Source organism: Salvelinus namaycush, chromosome 5 (assembly GCF_016432855.1).
Source record: "Salvelinus namaycush isolate Seneca chromosome 5, SaNama_1.0, whole genome shotgun sequence".
NCBI classification, from domain to species: Eukaryota; Metazoa; Chordata; class Actinopteri; order Salmoniformes; family Salmonidae; genus Salvelinus; species Salvelinus namaycush.
This window is the reverse complement of record NC_052311.1, coordinates 55493195-55512535: the sequence shown is the minus strand read 5'-3', so window position 1 is coordinate 55512535 and position 19341 is coordinate 55493195. Positions and strand designations below refer to the sequence as shown.

The following is a 19341-nucleotide window of genomic DNA, read 5'->3' as shown; positions in this document are numbered from 1 at the left end:
TTACTGTCCCCAATAAGGAGAAATGGAAGCAATTCACATTTCCAGAGGAACAAATACAAGTGGAGAAAGATTCAGGGTGCAGAATAAACATGGTCCAACATAACACACAATACATTAAAACTGTTGGTAGAGCACATGCCTACATTACCCAACCAATTAAGGCATCAAATTGTATTCCTGATTACTGCATCATTACAAGTAAATCATTGATTAAAGCAGTTTGAAACCATCCTGTCTACAGCAGAACTAAACATTACTTTTCACTACACACCAGTCAGTTGCTAAAAAAAAAACCTGAAAAATAGTCAACCGATTAATAGGAAAAACAATAGAAATACAAAATGGACAAATCAATATAGAAAAGGGCCTTTATTTTGTATTATTTTTTACATATGGCTTGAAGCGTTTTTATTACAAAGAGGTTACAAAAGGTAAAGGACTTTTGAATCATCAACCACGGGTGGACAGGACAACACAGCCATCAATGGTAGAAGCAACTACACATCTGAGCACAACACTGATGGTTAAAATAACAGCAAGTAACTGAAAGTATGTCTCTTTTCCATGTACAGCAGAGATACCACTAACACCACCTGCATCCCAATGCTAAACATGATTCCCTTGGGTCGTGTTCATTAGGCACCAAACAGTACGACATGGACTGAAACGGGGAGGACTACCTGAACTTGTCAGATAGCAATCGCTTATTTAGTTTTTCCCTTTCAAAACGGTTTGCTACCATGTGTCCTATTGAACACGACTCTATAGTGTTGTACTTGACCCTTTGAGCATGAGTCACTGCACCAATATGGTTAACGATATAAACAGCAAACAAAGACTGCAGAATAAAGGCCAGTAATGTTAACGTGACTCAGCTGACCCTTCCTCTATAATATTAATCTCAAAGCCACAACATTCCAATCACTATTAAATCAGGATGTATTAGTCATTTTCTAGATGTCTAATCAAACATGATCGTTCGAAAGATTCATTGGAATTGGAAAACAGTTTTCATATGTGCCCACACTACGATATTGATCAGAATCGCAGAATTTAGCTTTACAGTTAATCTAGATCCAGTCTGCTTGACCAGGCTGCATTTTGGACATGAAGCTGTCCGGTCAGAACTTAGAAGTTTGATATTTCCGTTTTTTTAAAAGAGCAAGTATTTAAATGTTGCACAAACAGGATGAACAGCTGTTTTATCCTAAATATTTTGCATAACACTTCATGTACATGACTCCAATTCATGTTTCTCTTCTTGCCCGCTTCTTCTTCATCACTGGTTTGGAAGGCTGGCTCTCTTCAGGTTTCTCTATGGGGAAAAACACACAGGGAGATAAGTCTTACAATACAGGACTCCTAAGACAAGATACAGGTTGTAAAAAATAAAAAACAGAAACAAATAGGACTTTAGAACAAGGAAGTGTGTAGAATCCATTCCAGAAGGATCACCAGAGTGTGAACATTTGTTCTAGCCCAGTACTACCACCTAAATCATCCAATCAAGGGCTTGGATTAGAGGTCGACCGATTATGATTTAACGCCAATACCGATTATTGGAGGACCAAATAAAACCGATAGCGATTAATCAGACGATTTTTTAAATTTATTATATATATTTGTAATAATGACAATTACAACAATACTGAATGAACACTTATTTTAACTTAATATAATACATCAAGAAAATCTATTTAGTCTCAAATAAATAATTAAAAATGTTCAATTTGGTTTAAATAATGCAAAAAAAAAGTGTTGGAGAAGAAAGTAAAAGTGCAATATGTGCTATGTAAGAAAGCTAACGTTTAAGTTCCTTGCTCAGAACATTGCCAGTATTGCCAGCCTAATCTCGGGAGTTGATAGGCTTGAAGTCATAAACAGCGCAATGCTTGAAGCACAGCGAAGAGCTGCTGGCAAACGCAGGAAAGTGCTGTTTGAATGAATGCTTACGAGCCTGCTGCTGCCTACCACCATTCAGTCAGACTGCTCTATCAAATCATAGACTTGATTATAACATAATAACACACAGAAATATGAGCCTTAGGTCATTAATATGGTCAAATCCAGAAACTAACATTTAGAAAACAAAACGTTTATTCTTTCAGTGAAATACGGAACCGTTCCGTATTTTATCTAACGCGTGGCATCCCTAAGTCTAAATATTGCTTTTACATTGCACAACCTTCAATGGTATGTCATAATTATGTACAATTCTGGCAAATTAATTACGGTCTTTGTTAGGAAGAAATGGTTCACACACAGTTCGCAACGAGCCAGGCGGCCCAAACTGCTGCATATACCCCGACTCTGCTTGCACAGAACGCAAGTGACAATTTCCCTAGTAAAAAGAAATTCATGTTAGCAGGCAATATTAACTAAATATGCAGTTTTAAAAATATATACTTGTGTATTGATTTTAAAGAAAGGCATTGATGTTTATGGTCAGGTACACATTTTTCACGAATGCGCTTCTTAAATCACCCTGTTTGGCGAAGTAGGCTGTGATTCGATGATAAATTAACAGGCACCGCATCGATTATATGCAACGCAGGACAAGCTAGATAAACTAGTAATATCATCAACCATGTGTAGTTAACTAGTGATTATGTTAAGATTGATTTTTTTTTATAAGATAAGTTTAATGCTAGCTAGCAACTTACCTTGGCTCCTTGCTGCACTCGCGTAACAAGTAGTCAGCCTGCCACGCAGTCTCCTCGTGGAGTGCAATGTAATCGGCCATAATCGGTGTCCAAAAATGCAGATTACCGATTGTTATGAAAACTTGAAATCGGCACTAATTAAATCGGCCATTCCGATTAAATCGGTCGACCTCCAGCTTGGATATTAACTGGAGTGGAACAAAAAGGTGCAACCCCGTGGAGGTGTGGTACTCCGGGAGTGGATTGAGAAACAGTGCAGCTGTAGAGAAATTTGAGTGGAGGCTGAGAGAGAACCGCAGCCCTGCCTGTATACAGCCTTGTGTTTTTAGGGTTGCAACATTTCTGTAACTTTCACTCATTGGAGGATTCCCAGACTCCCTTCTTATTCCAAAATTAATTCCAGGAATCTTCTAAATAGGATTTCAGGAAAATCTGAGAATTTTGGGAAACTTACCGAAATTTTGCAACCGTATGATTGATACATTAAAGAGAAGGGCTGATGCGCTAGTTCAGAGCTGGGATAGCCAATCAAACTGAATGGAGAGAGGTGACATCTGGTAGTAATAACCTGGCCTAGCTGCTTCCTACGCCTCCAGAAATGAATAGCTACATGTTGCCACAACTAGGGGTCGACATCTGGTTAGGAGGAAGGTGAGCAGGCAGCTTGGTGGCCCAATCAATCACACAACATGGCAGCCCTGCCCAGGAACAACAACAAGCAGCCCACTAATTTGTCTAGATCTGAATGGTTTGAGGGCAAGGGAAAGCTTTTCCTCATTTAATATTAATGTGTTTCTATTGTGATCATAGTATAGCAAGAAATGAGTGGGGATACAGAATAGAGGAATGTATAAAGTGAAGTAAGGTGTATGCAGGGATCGGACCCCAGCTGCTGGCGGAGATACGTAGTCCAGGGTCTGCAACACTACCGCTAGACCAGACTCCAGTGTGATTCACATTTAGTTCTGATACACTTACTATGTGTTGGAGCAGGTAGACTGTTCTGCTTGGCAGTAGGCTTCGTCTCTGCGGGTTGGGGTGGCACTTGTGCGATGGGGGCTGTGTTCTGAACCACCACTGGTTGCTCCACTCTTGCCTGCAGGAAGAAGAAACCTTGGAATTAAAGAGGCTATAAAGAACTTCTGCCTCTGGGGGTGCTCTTGGGCCAACAGGGATCCCCTAAACAGACAGAAATAGTGTCCTAAATGGCACCCTAATTCCTTTATTGTCCTTACGAGCCCTAGTCAAAAGTAGTACACTATTAGGGAATAGGGTGCCATTTGAGACGCAGACATTGAGGTCAATAGAACAGTGTCACCAACCTTCACAGCAGCAGCGTTGACAGCCTGGACAGTAGGCGCAGCAGGCTCCTGGATTGGCTGCTTCTTCACCTTGGCCTCAGTAACAACCTTTTTACTTGGCTCCTCTGACTCCTGTCAATAACCGACAGACCAAATATGAGCCAATCAGGAAGGTCACAGGTAGCAATAACCCAATGAGGGACTCAGCAATATAGTTCTAATGAGTGATGGTAACGGTTTAAATTAAGTTGCTCTATTCCTGTGTAATAAGACTAATTACTATAGTAACATCGTAATAATGTTAAGGAGGAATCCAGTAAGTGCTTAGTCTAAGGTGTTACCTGGCCAGTAACTACAGCATCTTCAGCTGGCTTCTTCTTCTTCTTTTTCTTCTTTTTAGATTTACCAGTTCCATCAGCGGCAGGCTCCGCCTTTTCTCTCTCTTCATCAGATACCTGCTGTGAAACAACATTCAAAGTACAAAACTAAATATTTGACAGATCTAGACTGCTCAACCTAAATCAACTTAATCTGACAACCTTTCCCCAATTTGAGCTTAAAAAGTCAAAATAATAACAAGGGGAGTGCGTACAGTAAGCAGCAGATATGTTTTATACATGAGAAGGCTCCTGAAATTTAAAAATGTGCAGTTTTGTTCGTCAGAGGCTTTAAAAATGAAAATCCCCAAATCACTACTATTACCCGTGCAGAACCTTGTAGAGGATAGAGCATGGTCTCTTTACAAGCAACTGTTGCACTGCAGTCAAACTAGTTATATTCCAAGGATGTAGTGCACACTACCAGTCAGTCTATCCTCACATATGCATAAGGTTATATTTAGAGGTTTTTAAATGCAACATTTAAATTAAATCCCTGACATCTCTCTTGTTCTGTTTTGTTCTGTTCTGTTTAACTCTGGAGATGGTTTCTCTCTCTCCTCAACTTCCCCAGATTGTATTTAAACACAAAGCATGTTATTTATTTAACCAGGAACAGGCCCTTGATGTTAGAAACCTCTCGTGAGGGGCACCTAAAAAGTGATGTCACAACTAGCGACTAACCTTGACCGTCTCTGACAGGGGCTCCTCGGGGGCAGCCTCGACTGGAGCAGGGAGTTCCTCATAGTTCGCCCACCCCTCCGCTGGGGCATTCCAGTCAGAGCACCCGTCTGCTGCAGCAGCAGACCCATCACCATCTGAAAACACATCCAGAGGAAAGCTCTAGTTAAAACACATCACAAATACACAACCTTTACAACACATGGTACAGACTGACTACAATGCAGTTGGACTGTGCAGAATCACTGATCTAGAGACCACCTTGCAACCCGATTAGCTACTCATTATGTGATCGAGATAACCAATTACGTGCCACGCCCTGTTCTATCTAATCCATGCTATATGACTTTTATTGCCAGTGTAAAGTTTTGTTTTACTTACTCAGACCAGACCACTCGTCTTGCACTTGGGGCTTAGGCTGGCTGGGACACAGCAGCTGGGGTTCTAAAAACAAATCACGTCTAAAAGCTTTTACAAAAGCATGGTAGTGTTTCATTTGAAAACACCATAGCATTTTGTGAAAGCAAAATATTTCAGGTCATCCCACCCCCCTAACCTTTGAACCCCTAACAGCTAATTCCATGGGTGAAAACACAATTGTTTTTAGACAGAGCACACAAAGACTTGGCTTCATGGCAGACTATCACCAATACACTCAAACTAATATTGCCATATGATTTTTTTATCCTTTAATAGTTAATTTCTTTCATATTATACAATCTGATTAAATATCTATACTGCCCTACAAGGCAAAACTGACTTGTCTTTTTCTGTCTAGACAGCAATTTCTGATACTCCATGATATACTCTGATTAACTGGCTTGTTCTTGTGTCAGGAAGCTAAATACCACATTAATCAGATAATATACCTGGCCATTATAACAGATCAAATATTTTGACCAAATTCATAGGTTGTGCATTTTGCCCTTTTAGGGCAGTATACTTGTCTGTACTGTAAACCATGCCATTTAGAGGCCAAAAGGTGATCCTACACCAGGAGTATACAACGAACATTCAGTCCATTACCTGATGTTATCCCCGCATCAATGACAATGCATCCTCCTAATAACACAACATCGCAATATAAAACCTCAGTGAAAAAACTCCTGCCAGTAAAAATGTAATTGTACTGTGTATACTTTTCTGTATCCCCTGCATATGACAAATAAAGTTTGATTTGATTATATGTACAGTCGTGGCCAAAAGTTGAGAGAATGACAAATATGAATTTTCACAAAGTCTGCTGCCTCAGTTTGTATGATGGCAATTTGCATATACCGGTACTCCAGAATGTTATGAAGAGTGATAAGATGATTTGCAATTATTTGCAAAGTCCCTCTTTGCTATGCAAATTAACTGAATCCCCAAAAAACATTTCCACTGCATTTCAGCCCTGCCACAAAAGGACCAGCTGACATCATGTCAGTGATTCTCTCGTTAACACATGTGTGAGTGTTGACGAGGACAAGGCTGGAAATCACTCTGTCATGCTGATTGAGTTCGAATAACAGACTGGAAGCTTCAAAAGGAGGGTGGTGCTTGGAATCATTGTTCTTCCTCTGCCAACCATGGTTACCTGCAAAGAAACACGTGCCGTCATCCTCGCTTTGCACAAAAAGGGCTTCGCAGGCAAGGATATTGCTGCCAGTAAGATTGCACCTAAATCAACCATTTATTAGATCATCAAGAACTTCAAGGAGAGCGGTTCAATTGTTGTGAAGAAGGCTTCAGGGTGCCCAAGGAAGTCCAGCAAGCGCCAGGACCGTCTCCTAAAGTTGATTCAGCTGTGGGATCGGGGCACCACCAGTACAGAGCTTACTCAGGAATGGCAGCAGGCAGGTGTGAGTGCATCTGCATGCACAGTGAGGCGAATACTTTTGGAGGATGGCCTGGTGTCAAGAAGGGCAGCAAATAAGCCACTTCTCTCCAGGAAAAACATCAGGGACAGACTGATATTCTGCAAAAGGTACAGGGATTGGACTGCTGAGGACTGGGGTAAAGTCATTTTCAGCCAAGGGAGTGAGCTTACTCACAATTTTGTCTAAGAACACAGCCATGAATAAAGAATGGTACCAACACATCCTCCGAGAGCAACTTCTCCCAACCATCCAGGAACAGTTTGGTGACGAACAATGCCTTTTCCAGCATGATGGAGCACCTTGCCATAAGGCAAAAGTGATAACTAAGTGGCTCGGGGAACAAAACAACGATATGTTGGGTCCATGGCCAGGAAACTCCTCAGACCTTAATCCCATTGAGAACTTGTGGTCAATCCTCAAGACTCGGGTGGGACAAACAAAAACCCACAAATTCTGACAAACTCCAAGCATTGATTATGCAAGAATGGGCTGCCATCAGTCAGGATGTGACCCAGAAGTTAATTGACAGCATGCCAGGGTGGATTGCAGAGGTCTTGAAAAAGAAGGGTCAACACTGCAAATATTGACTCTTTGCATCAACTTCATGTAATTGTCAATAAAAGCCTTTGAAACTTATGAAATGCTTGTAATTATACTTCAGTATTCCATAGTAACATCTGACAAAAATATCTAAAGACACTGAAGCAGCAAACCTTGTGGAAATTAATATTTGTGTCATTCTCAAAACTTTTTGCCACGACTGTATATATGCAGTGTATATTCCAGGGAAATATTCCTACTATCATTACCTTCAGTCTCCTGCCCCCAGACAGCGGTGTCTTGGTTGCTCTCAGGAGTGGTCCAGTGCCCCTCATCAGGAACAATGGTAAGGGCTGGGGCCTCTTGGGCTGTCACAGCCAGGTCAGGCCGTTCTCCAGTCACTACCAGAGCCTCCTCACTGCTGATAGCTGACACAAACACACACATTTAACAACCTTCAAGAACATCCACAGATTGGCACCACTTTAAATAGTGTGCCAAAGAAAAGGACTCCAACCAAGTACTGTACAAGTAAGAGCATGTAGCTAATTTGTTTTCTAAAAATGGGAAATTATTTGATTTCACCCTTTCATGAACCTCTCTCCTAACCCTTAATCAGATGCTAATTTGAATGAATGTGTATTTTTTACCTTGAGGTCTGACTACGGCAACAGCAGCGACATCATCTGCTTTCTCAGCTTTGGTTTTGGAGGATTCTCCTGGGGAAATAACAGTGATGTTTAAAGGCAAGGCTGTAGCTATATTTCCATATACATTTATATTTCCTATTTGCAAAGGGAGAGCAGGTCAACACAAAAAGAGCAGTAGCATGGAATCCAAACTGATATGCTCAGTTTCTCTATTGTTTGTGGTAAAACGCATGTCAGTTTGGATTCTAGGCTAACAGAGCAGTTGACAAGCAGCACCTCTCTCTCTGGGCTCAGAGTCCTCCAGGGTCTGTACTTATAGCAGGTCTGACCAACAGGGAACCAGCAGAACTCAATAACAGGAGAAGACAGAGTGTAGCAGTCTCCCTGGATGCCAAATTAGTCTGTTTACCAGTGGTGGAAAAAGTACCGTAGCTGTCCACCTGGTCAACTGTCATACTTGAGTAAAAGTAAAGATACCTTTAAAAAAACGACTCAAGTAAAAATCACCCAGTAAAATTCTACTTGAGTAAACATCTAAAAGTATTTGGTTTAAAATATACTTAAGTATCAAAAATAAAAGTATAAATTCCTTATATTAAGCAAACCAGATGGCACCATTTTATTTTTTCATTTTTTATTTACAGAAAGCCAGGAATACTCCAACACTAAGACATAATTTACAAACAAAGCATGTGCGTGTAGTGAGTCCGCCAAATCAGAGGCAGTAAGGATCACCAGGGATGTTCGGTTGATAAGTGCAAGAAATTTGACAATTTTCCTGTCCTGCTAAGCATTCAAAATGTAACGAGCACTTTTGGGTGTCAAGGAAAATGTGAGTAAAACGTACAATATTTTCTTAAAGAATCTAGTGAAGTAAAAGTAGTCAAAAATGTAAATAGTAAAGTAAAGTACAGATACCCCAAAAAACTACTTAATTAAGTAGTACTTTAAAGTATTTTTACACCACTGCTGTTTACAGAAAGTTTGTGAAAGTGTGTGAGTCTTTAACCAAGCTCAGGCCTGCTCAGCTGCCGCCTTTTGCCAGCAGAGAGGTATACCATAAGGAAATAGACCTAGCTAGCTTTACCTTTCTTCTTCTTTTCTTTCTTCTCAGAGCCAGACCCAGGGGCTGCAGCTTTGGGGCTGGCCTTGGTTGACTCTGTGGGAGGAGTACTAGGCAGAGGATCCACTCCTCCAGGGCTCCCTGACCCGTCACCGGAGGTCTTGTCTTTACGGCGTTGCTCACGCTTCTCCTTGTTACTGATCTTGGTCTCCCAGGTGCCTAATACTGATAGACATGGGGATGGTTAGTGGGAAGAAGTTAAATAGGCCTACATCTCATGTTCAAATCCACTGTTAGAATGTCAAGGCTCTGGGTCCGGTTTCCCGGACCCAGACTAAGTTCATCGTTAGAACCGTCTTAGGAACACCGTTACATCTCCGAGCTGTTTCCTAACACCATCATATCTAAAGTTGCTCTTGAAAATGCTCGTTATTTAATGACTGCCTCAGACCACTCACTTATAATTCAGTGTATCACAATTCCAGTGGGTCAGAAGTTTACATACACTAAGTTGACTGTGCCTTTAAACAGCTTGGAAAATCACAGAAAATTATGTCATGGCTTTAGAGGCTTCTGATAGGCTAATTGACATCATTTGAGTCAATTGGAGGTGTGCATGTGGATGTATTTCAAGGCCTACCTTCAAACTCAGTGCCTCTTTGCTTGACATCATGGGAAAATCAAAATAAATCAGCAAAGACCTCAAAAAAAAAATTGTAGACCTCCACAAGTCTGGTTCATCCTTGGGAGCAATTTCCAAACACCTGAAGGTACCACGTTCATCTGTACAAACAATAGTACGGAAGTATAAACACCATGGGACCACGCAGCCGTCATACCGCTCAGGAAGGAGACGTGTTCTGTCTCCTAGAGATGAACGTACTTTGGTGCAAACAGTGCAAATCAATCCCAGAACAGCAGCAAAGGACATTGTGAAGATGCTGGAGGAAAAGGGTACAAAGTATCTATATCCACAGTAAAACGAGTTCTATATCGACATAACCTGAAAGGCCGCTCAGCAAGGAAGAAGCCACTGCTCCAAAACCACCATAAAAAAAGCCAGACTAAGGTTTGCAACTGCACATGGGGACAAAGTTCGTACTTTTTTGGGAGAAATGCCCTCTGGTCTGATGAAACAAAAATAGAACTGTTTGGCCATAATGACCATAGTTATGTGTGGAGGAAAAAGGGGGAGGCTTACAAGCCGAAGAACACCATCCCAACCGTGAAGCACGGGGGTGGCAGCATCATGACTTGGGGGTGCTTTGCTGCAGGAGGGACTGGTGCACTTCACAAAATATATGGCATCATGAGGAAAGAAAATTATGTGGATATATTGAAGCAACATCTCAAGACATCAGTCAGGAACTTAAAGCTTGGTCGCAAATAGGTATTTCAAATGGACAATGACCCCAAGCATACTTCCAAAGTTGTGGCAAAATGGCTTAAGGACAACAAAGTCAAGGTATTGGAGTGGCCATCACAAAGCCATGACCTCAATCCTATAGAAAATGTGTGGGCAGAACTGAAAAAGCGTGTGCGAGCAAGGAGGTCTACAAACCTGACTCAGTTACGCCAGCTCTGTCAGGAGGAATGGGCCAAAATTCACCCAACTTATTGTGGGAAGCTTGTGGAAGGCTATCCGAAATGTTTGACCCAAGTTAAACAATTTAAAGGCAATGCTACCAAATACCGATTGAGTGCATGTAAACTTCTGACCCACTTGGAATGTGATGAAAGAAATAAAAGCTGAAATAAATAATTCTCTACTATTATTCTGACATTTCACATTCTTAAAATAAAGTGGTGATCCTAACTGACCTAAGACAGGGAATTTTTAATTAGATTAAATGTCAGGAATTGTGAAGAACTGAGTTTAAATGTATTTGGGTAAGGTATATGTGAACTTCTGACTTCAACTGTATATATTTTAATGATATGGAAATCAATTTCATGTTAATACAATTTAGTTTTATTTAGCTATTTGTAAGCTACGATACATTTTTCTATACATTTCATGGTGTAACATGTGCACAATCTGAATTTAGTGCATTATTATAGGGTAGGCGTTAGAATAAATCAAATCAAATCGATTTGGATTTGATTTAGGCGTTAGAATAAGCCGCCTCAATATTTGTAACCTAGGTGATCTCTCTAGCTGATCCATCATCAGTCTTGTGGAATAATTCTAATGTTAAGGTAAGTTTGGTAAGTCCTGGTCAGATAGTCTATGAATGCATGAATGATTGATGTCGTCTAACACGTTAAAATATGAATAATTTCTCTGCAAGGACGTAATAATTATCTGTAAATGTAAGCCCCCACTGCGCTTTGCTAGGCACAAATGATTGAAACAGTTGGTGATATTAGTGGTGGTGCTTTATGGCGTACCTTCCTCTGATTCCTTGCCACGAGAAGAAGCCGTCTTAGCCTCCTTTACTGCCTGTTTCTGCTTCTTCTTGGTCTTCTTTACCTAAACATATATAATTCAACATGTATGGTGGATTAATGCTATAAGGCAAAGAAAGGGAAAGTGGTAACAGACTCATCGCCCCCTGCACCATTAGAACAGAAACCCCATGTTATTAAAGTCACTCAATCAAGTCAACACTGTCAAGCTAGGTCAATTTTTTTATAAATAAATAATATATATATGAAATCACATACACCATCCTGTTCCCTTAAATCTGTCTACCAAGAGCCTTTTAACATGTCATTTATAGGCTATATATATAAATGCTATAAATCAAATAAAAAGTATTATATTTTAAATGTCAGCCCCTCAAAGCAGATTGATGCCAAAAACAACTATAAAGAGCATTGACTGACAGTCAACTGGGTTGAGAGCTGTATTTGATCATGGAGGAGCCACACTTGACACTAGCTAGGTAAGGAAGCCATCGGTCCCATCCTTTAGGATTTGCTACATCTGCAAATTCAAATCTGGCAACCAGACACCGCACGTCACAGGACAGTAGGCGTCCTAAGGGAGGCAGGCCTCTAGTCTAAAAGCCACATCATCACTAGTAAAACTCCACTACAAACGCCATAAGGCCGGTTCTCATCTTCAAGGCATGTTTAATGCAGAAGTTGGGATATTATGTAACTAGCTATCACCAAGTAGATCTGAAATTATTTTGTATACAACAGATTCAACTCTTTCACTACAGTCTCCCAGGATAGCATACAAGCATTTGCCTCTACAAGCAACATTAGGCCTACCTCAGAAGCCTTTTCTGTCTTGATTTGAGAATGATGTGGCACTACTGGCAGGTTGTCTTCTTCAGTCACTCTGACTTCCTCTTGTAGCTCAGCAACTGCACTACCATTTGGCTGTGATTTCTGTGGGGCAAAAGAGAAGACAAGGCTGAATTTAAAAACAAATATTAGTTTGGCTCATGTGACAGGTTAACGTTAATCTAGCTAGCCTAATCATGCTAATGTCGGCTACTACTAGCTCGCTACTGTGACAGAGCTGTCAAAATTAGCTAGTAAGCCAACATTGAAAACGTTACCTTTTCTGTAGGTTTCCTTTTCGTTTTTTTCGGTTCCTCTGCTTTTGCCACCTTGATAGGAGCTGGTTTAGTGCTTTCAACGGTCTCAACTTCAATTACGGTCGGTCGCTTCTTGAAGAGCCCGCGACATGCGGAGGCCCACATAGCCACCATTAGCACGAGCCCAATGCACGCTGCTAAGATGATCAACCATGGCGGAATCTCGGGCTTCACTCCAAAATCCACCCCGAGTTCTGAGTGCAAGAGGTCTAGACCAGTGGAAAGAAGCTCATTCAGGCGACCTGCTATCAACTTGACCTGTTGACAGGTCGCGTCCTGCCAGTTCTCTGCCATTTGGGTTGATCTCGATGATTGACAGAATATGCTAAAGTTAACGTTAGCTGGCTAAAAATAACGGTTTTGACAGGGCAAACAATAAAACCACGATCATCGCTAGCTTGTCATCCACCTAGCCGCTAACACGTTAGCTAGCTCTGTCACTCATGTAACATTTGAGTCCGTCAAAATGGGTTAGCCTCGTATAGCTAGCTATTTGTTCAGCTCTTATGACTGATGAACCGGTTTCTTGCCCACTGATAAAGCAAGAAGGTTGATTTCAAGGAGCAACAGAAAAAAAGGCAGTGCTTAGCAGCATCCCGCTCTACGATTGGTGCAACGTCATGGAAGGAGGAGTCCCTCTGAAGTCATGACGAATTTCCTCATACAAAGAATGGTGGTCCTGGACTAGAACAGATTAATTGGGGTTAGTTACCAGTATATTTGATTTAAAAGCTATGCTCAATTGTGAAATCACATATCTTGAACCAAACTGAACCTTAGCTGTCCACCTGGTCAAGTGGAATTTGTGGCCTGTTTTATTGTATGGTTGGATGTATTTGCACATTCTAAATCATTGCAGTCTAAAATTCTCAAAACCAGGTTATCAGCATGCCTAGCACTTATTGTGAGGTTATTGATTTAAACCATATTCAGAAATACATTCTACAACAATCGAGAGACTAAAAAGATAATTTGCATCCAAGTTTATTTTGAAATTCCCTACTACCCCTATACAAGAAAAATAATGACTTTCCACCAAGGCAGCAGCGAACTGTCAGTGATAGTAAGTATTCTGTTTAGGGCAAGGAACAAAATCATAATCACAGTGTTTTTTTTTTTATACTTTTACTTTTTAAATACTTCTACTGCGGTCCTCTTTGGCTGAGCTTCGGCACACAGTTTGCTGTCGAGCCAAATTCCTGGGAAGTAAAGGTTTAAGCCAATAGAGCAGAGGGCTTTCAACTTTACAAAGCCAATGCAGGAATGTATATTACCTTCAGAACTAAAAAAAATTAAAATAAAATAAGAACAAGCCGTCTGTGTTCACAACACAAACAAAATAACCGCCAGGGGAGCGACAGCATCTTTGTATTTTCTTCGAATTCCATAAAATTGTATAGACAAAAAACAAATCTACAAAAATGGAACTAGGTAAATATTACACAACAGGTAAACATGTTTGTCAACCTCTACACAAAACCAAAGTTCTTGGTCTTAATGGCTAGTAAGAGTTTTTGTTTTAGAATCTGTTTGGAGGAGTAGAGTGGCACGTAGAGGCGCGAGATGCAGGTGTTGGCCGTGGGCAGGTGCTGGTCATCCGGAGGCCTGATGGTGATGGAGGGCATGGGCTGGAAGCCTTCCTCACTGGCTGGCAGAGACGGACTGGAGGTCCAGAAGTACACCTGCAGAGGGAGAGGAATCAGATTGTATTGGAATTTATATTACAGATTGTGCAGATAAAAATGACATGTAATAAACTGGGACTGCATCAGGTAGTGAAAATAATTTCTTACCAGATCTTGCCTCTCAGTCATGCTCATCTTCTCCACGATGGACCAAAACCAGCGTTTGAACTGCAACAACTTATCAGCATTTTCCCCTGTTGAGATTCAGAGTGGGATAACAAAAATAAGTGACTCAATCATCAACTCAAACACATTTAAGTCATGTAAAAGTACAAACTTTTTGTTACAAGACTTCCAACTGCATAGCTAAAAAAAAGTGTAAGGGTGAGGATCAATAACCAAAGGAAAACTAAAAAGATCCAGGTTTCACAGTTCTAGGATCAGGTCTCCCTGTCCATATAATCTTATTCATTGTGATCAAAAAGGCAAAACTGATCCTACATCAGCACTCATACTCTGAGATTCTTTGTGAATACGGGCCAAGGTCTTTGTACCAGATTCATCATTGAAGGAAGTGAAGCTGATGAGCATCTGCACGTTGACCTCTCCACAGCCATTGACCAGCAGCCTGAAGTCCTCAGCTGTCAAGTCCTCCAGGGCGTTCTTAGGAAGGACATCCAACAGACCCTTCCTCATCGCCTGAGAGAGACAAAACAGTATTAACATTAAACGTCAACATTACAGTACACACCCCTCCCTTTCTTATCAGCTGAGAGAAAACAAGGTATTAATCTCACATACATGTACACACTACAATATGGTACACATCTAGGTTTATCGTTTCTCCAGCTTTAGACTGGACTGGTGTCCAATTTTCTGTTTTGGAAACTCCTATGGCCATTGTCATGCCAAAAATAAAAACAGATCTGGGACCAGGCTAACTTTAGACCTAACGCAATACAGAATGCCCCACTTGGTTCCCCTTATTATAGAAAATGGTAATTCCTTGTATACAGTGCCACATGAGACATTACTGTACAACTCACATGAAGAGGTTGCTCGGCAACCACCAGCATCCTGTGTTCGGCGTACTTTCTCACGTATTCGTAAACGTTGAGAGGAGTCACAGGCATATTGACCCCACCTGACAGCAGCTCCACCTGATATAGCCATGGACAGCAGATGTCATGTTAATAACGTAATGTGATGTTTCATAACATTCTCTGTCACAATTAGACAGCAGAATAGAAGGGTTTTCAAAATACAGTAAACTCCTGATAAATGCAAAACATCGCAGTTTCAAATGTTTAATGTCGCATGCACAAGTACAGTGAAATGCCAGTTGTGACAGAGTGCATTAAAACCAGAGCATGCAGTCAGAGGCAATTGCAAAAATATAACGAAATGGAAATAAATAAATTAAATCGGGACCGAAAATGCATCCCAAGTGAACTTCCTGAGTTGACTATGTGAAATATTCTCCCCGTGAGTTCTCTTTACCTGTCCAGCCCCTTCCTCCTTACACAGGTCTATGGCGAAGGCCAGGTCCATGGCTGCAAACACAGCGTCCGCCTCTCCAGCCTGAGAGTGACGGATCAACTGCCGCAGGCTCTCGTACATTACCGGGTCAAAGAAGGCAAAGTCATGCCAGTTCACCTGCTCACAGACACACACATACTAATGAGAACTCTATCCATGTACAAGTCCAGATATAGCGGTTTCTATATAGCAGTGTACAACAGTGCCCATATAACAGTGGAACTCATTACCTTTCTGCCGAGCAGCACCTTGATGACATGTCTGTTCAAGGTAATTGGACAGAGCTCATTCTGCAGCAGACACAGCCCTAGTATTCTGGAGAGAAGGTTTTTTTTATATATATATTAAATACTTGGAAATTGAGGTGGGCTACATATAATTGTAATTTAGTTGTTTTATCCCTGAATACAAGTAAATATTGGCTGCACTCCAGATGGCCCCCTGTTCCCTATGGGTCCTAGTTGCACTATAAAGGGAATAGGATGCTAGGACTTACCTGCCGATGTTCCTGAAGCAGTTGAGCCTGGCCTCCGTGTTCTTGCCGGGCCGGGGGGAGTAGAAGCCTCTCTTCCCGGGCTGGTAGAACAGGGGAGCGTTGTCATCTCCGTCTTCAGGGTCGTCCAGCTCCATGTCCACCACACTGCGGGTGGAGCCATGACGCTTACGGTTCTCCTGCTGCTACAACCAGGAAAATGAGGAATTTTATTTGCAATTGACAATAATTGACAAATTATATTGTTATTACAGTGTAAAATAATGTAAATCAGTGCCACCCAGTAAAATATAAGTGACTGGTCTTGAGAAAGGTTGCTACGGCTGAAATGTTGACATTAAACAGTGTCCTATATACCCTCTGTTACTATTAGAGCATATAATATCAGTGCGTGATCATGAGGTGAATATTTTGTATTATGCTGTAGTAAACCTATAAAAACAGCCACATTCAGAGAAATCTAACCAGTAAATTAATGTCAAGAGGCTGAAGCCCACATTCCTTTTATTCTTCATTCAACTTTCTTTCAGGCATGTCTAATGACTTGTGTCCCTGGACCACAGAGCTGGGGCATGCTGGGACCGGAGACGGAGAGCTGAAGCTTACCTGTGCTTTCTCAGGAGCCTCCAGGAGACCCAGGTCCAGTATGCTGTCAGCACCATTTTCCCTGTGGAAGGAGAGAGGGGTTTCAGTCAGTGTACACTTTATTTTTAATCAAACCAGGTTGCCCTATTGGAGGTAAACAAAACGCTTTCACAAGGGAGACCTGGCCAAGAGGGCCTCCTTGAAATTGTGTAGGTTGACGATGCGTCCCAAACGGCACCCTATTCCCTATATAGCATTTGGGGCACTGGTCAAAAGTAGTGCACTGTGAGTAGGGTGCCATTTTGAGAACAAAATGATAGAGTGGTGAATAGGACACTGTACTATACCTTCCATGTGCAATGAGCAGCTCCATGGCTTCCTCCACCCTGGCCCTGAGAGAGTCCTCACTGGCCAGGAGCAACAGCAGCTGGGCTGGGGAGAGCTCCAGCAGCATCCCTGTGATCTTACTGGCAAATGCCTGGAGAGGAAGGAACAACACCAGTCAGTCACATTATGTAGACTGTCCTGAGGTTTTCACTTATTCACCACCCATCACATACAGTATTCCTTGTTGATTGTGTGTATATATAGATATATAATGCATTATAGATTAGATAATGAATGGATACTGCATTTACAGATGATAGATAATTTAACTATAATTTATGCGCTCGTTTGACTGTTGTAAAGCTGGTAGGTACCGGCTGCATAGCGTGGACGCGGGGGTACAGCCTCTCTCCCAGGGCCTGTCTGTGGGCAGGCAGGGGGTCAGGTTCATCACTGGGGTTCCCCTCCGAGGCTGGCCTGAAGGGCCGGGTGTCAATGGACAGCTGTCTCCTCGAGTCCCTGGAACACACACACAGAATGGAAGGTTAGCTAGCGCCCTCAAACATTCTACACCATCGTGCCGACCCGAACCAAACTGGCCAGTGCAGGCCATTGTCTTACGCCAGATCGCGTCACTCCTACGTAATGCTGGTCCCTCAACCGATCGGTCTTGTAGGACGTGGAACTCATCTATAAAATTTGGATTTTGCTCATCCGCGTAACAGTAGTTCCTAATTCTGAAAATCGCTCCGCTCTCAGTAGCTATGACGCACTGGCTACTACGGCAAACCATGCTCCAGCTAACAGCCCAGTACAAGCTTGTTTGAATGGTCATACAGTAGCTAGTTTAACAGCTTGTTGATGAAGTACAGAACCAAAGTTATTGAACTGTTCTAAGAAATCAGCATGCATCTGATTGACAGCTGCCATTGTGCCTCGCTACTTTGTAACATTTGGCCAACGCGATAACGTTGGAGAGCAGTCTGCTGTGCTGTAGAACTCGGCGTGCTAATCACAGCAGAACAGATATCATGAAAACTCATGTGCATTGCTAGAGCTAGAGGGAGTATTCAGCATTGAGTGTGTGAACTGGTGTCAGCATCCTTGTCTTTTCATATGGATTGATTAGAAATGTTCGTACACATATAGAATTTCATAAATACGGATTCTACCACCACAATACACCTTCCCTAGATATAGAATTAGGTAGTGAAGACTTGTTCATTACATTTTTTGTTAAACATTAGCTACAGGTTTATAGTTTTTGGTAAGATTAACTGACTCGTGTATGAAAGGGGGTTCAGTGAACGATGTCACCTTGGTAATATTTTTGAATGTTAGGACAGCATATTGTAGCCGGACTTCTTTTTAGCTATCCCATGAGTGTTTGCGAGATCAGACAGATCAGTGCAGACGGCCGCCATGTTATCCGACGTGAGACAATGCAGTGCAGGCCAGAAACTATGGTGGATGCGTAACCAGGTCAGCTAGGCTCGGCTCAGCTCAGTAGTGTAAATATTTTAATTTTTTTTCAGTGGTGAGATGTATAAGGCTATAGTTACAACTTTCAAACTATGTTGCATTTGGATTGCTTTGTGTAACACCCCCAGCAACTGATAAGTAATTAATCTACAACGTGGTTGCATCAAGTTCCAAAAAATTCAACTTCGTGCACTAGTTGCAAGCAACAGCCAATCAAAATGAATGCTTCGCACATGATCCATTTGAAGGTTCGGAACTCCGACCCAGTTGTCATGTCAACACAGCTGTCAGTGCTGCGGGAACCGCGATCAAGGTTGGTAGAAGAGACATTAGCCAAACGGGAGCTGTAAATAAATATTGGCATTATGGGAAGTCATGGTTAAGGTACATGGTTTGGTAGTCAATAAATGTAATTTTTGAAGTGAACCCAGACCTCTCAGACCAGTTTCAACTAAAACTGTGAACTGCACTAGCTAGCTTAGTTCATTGCTAGCTTGGTTAGCTCGTTGCTAGCTAGCTAAATAACATTTTCATTTTGACTATCTAGCTAAATTGTACAGCCAGCATTTTGTCCAAATCCATTCTTATACAATAACCATGCG

At 41.6% G+C, this 19341-nt stretch overlaps 2 protein-coding genes across 16 annotated transcripts in view; both read right to left on the bottom strand.

Annotated features, from left to right (window-relative positions):
• Positions 1-350: 350 nt before the first annotated feature.
• Positions 351-13244, bottom strand: LOC120048512 (protein LYRIC-like). Of its 3 annotated transcripts, XM_038994565.1 has the most exons (13): positions 12650-13244; positions 12357-12476; positions 11526-11607; positions 9159-9359; positions 8072-8140; positions 7691-7849; positions 6049-6084; positions 5404-5466; positions 5026-5159; positions 4306-4422; positions 3986-4096; positions 3642-3759; positions 351-1315 (listed from the first exon to the last, which is right to left on the bottom strand). In XM_038994565.1, exons 1-13 carry the CDS (start codon positions 12980-12982, stop codon positions 1248-1250), a joined length of 1611 nt encoding a protein of 536 aa, XP_038850493.1. In that variant the 5' UTR covers positions 12983-13244; the 3' UTR covers positions 351-1247. The 3 variants fall into 3 exon arrangements, with proteins under 3 accessions (XP_038850493.1, XP_038850494.1, XP_038850495.1); XM_038994566.1 differs by lacking the exon at positions 6049-6084 and having other exon boundaries at positions 12650-13243; XM_038994567.1 differs by lacking the exons at positions 5404-5466; positions 6049-6084 and having other exon boundaries at positions 12650-13243.
• A 412-nt stretch (positions 13245-13656) lies between these two features.
• LOC120048511 (E3 ubiquitin-protein ligase UBR5) overlaps positions 13657-19341 on the bottom strand; it is a 46866-nt gene continuing 41181 nt past the window's right edge. For 7 of the 13 annotated variants that reach the window (XM_038994551.1, XM_038994558.1, XM_038994555.1 and 4 more), the window contains 10 exons: positions 17632-17776; positions 17278-17408; positions 16952-17012; positions 16349-16530; positions 16083-16167; positions 15814-15969; positions 15360-15473; positions 14829-15012; positions 14482-14567; positions 13657-14370 (listed from right to left, as the gene is read on the bottom strand). In XM_038994551.1, coding sequence (XP_038850479.1) covers positions 14158-14370; positions 14482-14567; positions 14829-15012; positions 15360-15473; positions 15814-15969; positions 16083-16167; positions 16349-16530; positions 16952-17012; positions 17278-17408; positions 17632-17776 — 1357 coding nt within the window. In that variant the 3' untranslated portion in view covers positions 13657-14157. The remainder of the gene's footprint in view (positions 14371-14481; positions 14568-14828; positions 15013-15359; positions 15474-15813; positions 15970-16082; positions 16168-16348; positions 16531-16951; positions 17013-17277; positions 17409-17631; positions 17777-19341) is intronic. The other 6 variants (XM_038994560.1, XM_038994563.1, XM_038994564.1 and 3 more) reach the window with 4 other exon arrangements.

Coding starts and splice junctions, on each gene's coding strand:
- LOC120048512 (XM_038994565.1), bottom strand. CDS start 12,982: ATGGCAGAGAACTGGCAGGACGCGACCTGTCAACAGGTCAAGTTGATA. Junction 11,608..12,356: donor AGACAGAAAAGGCTTCTGAG/GTAGGCCTAATG, acceptor ATATATGTTTAG/GTAAAGAAGACCAAGAAGAA. Junction 1,316..3,641: donor TCTACCTGCTCCAACACATA/GTAAGTGTATCA, acceptor TTTTCCCCATAG/AGAAACCTGAAGAGAGCCAG.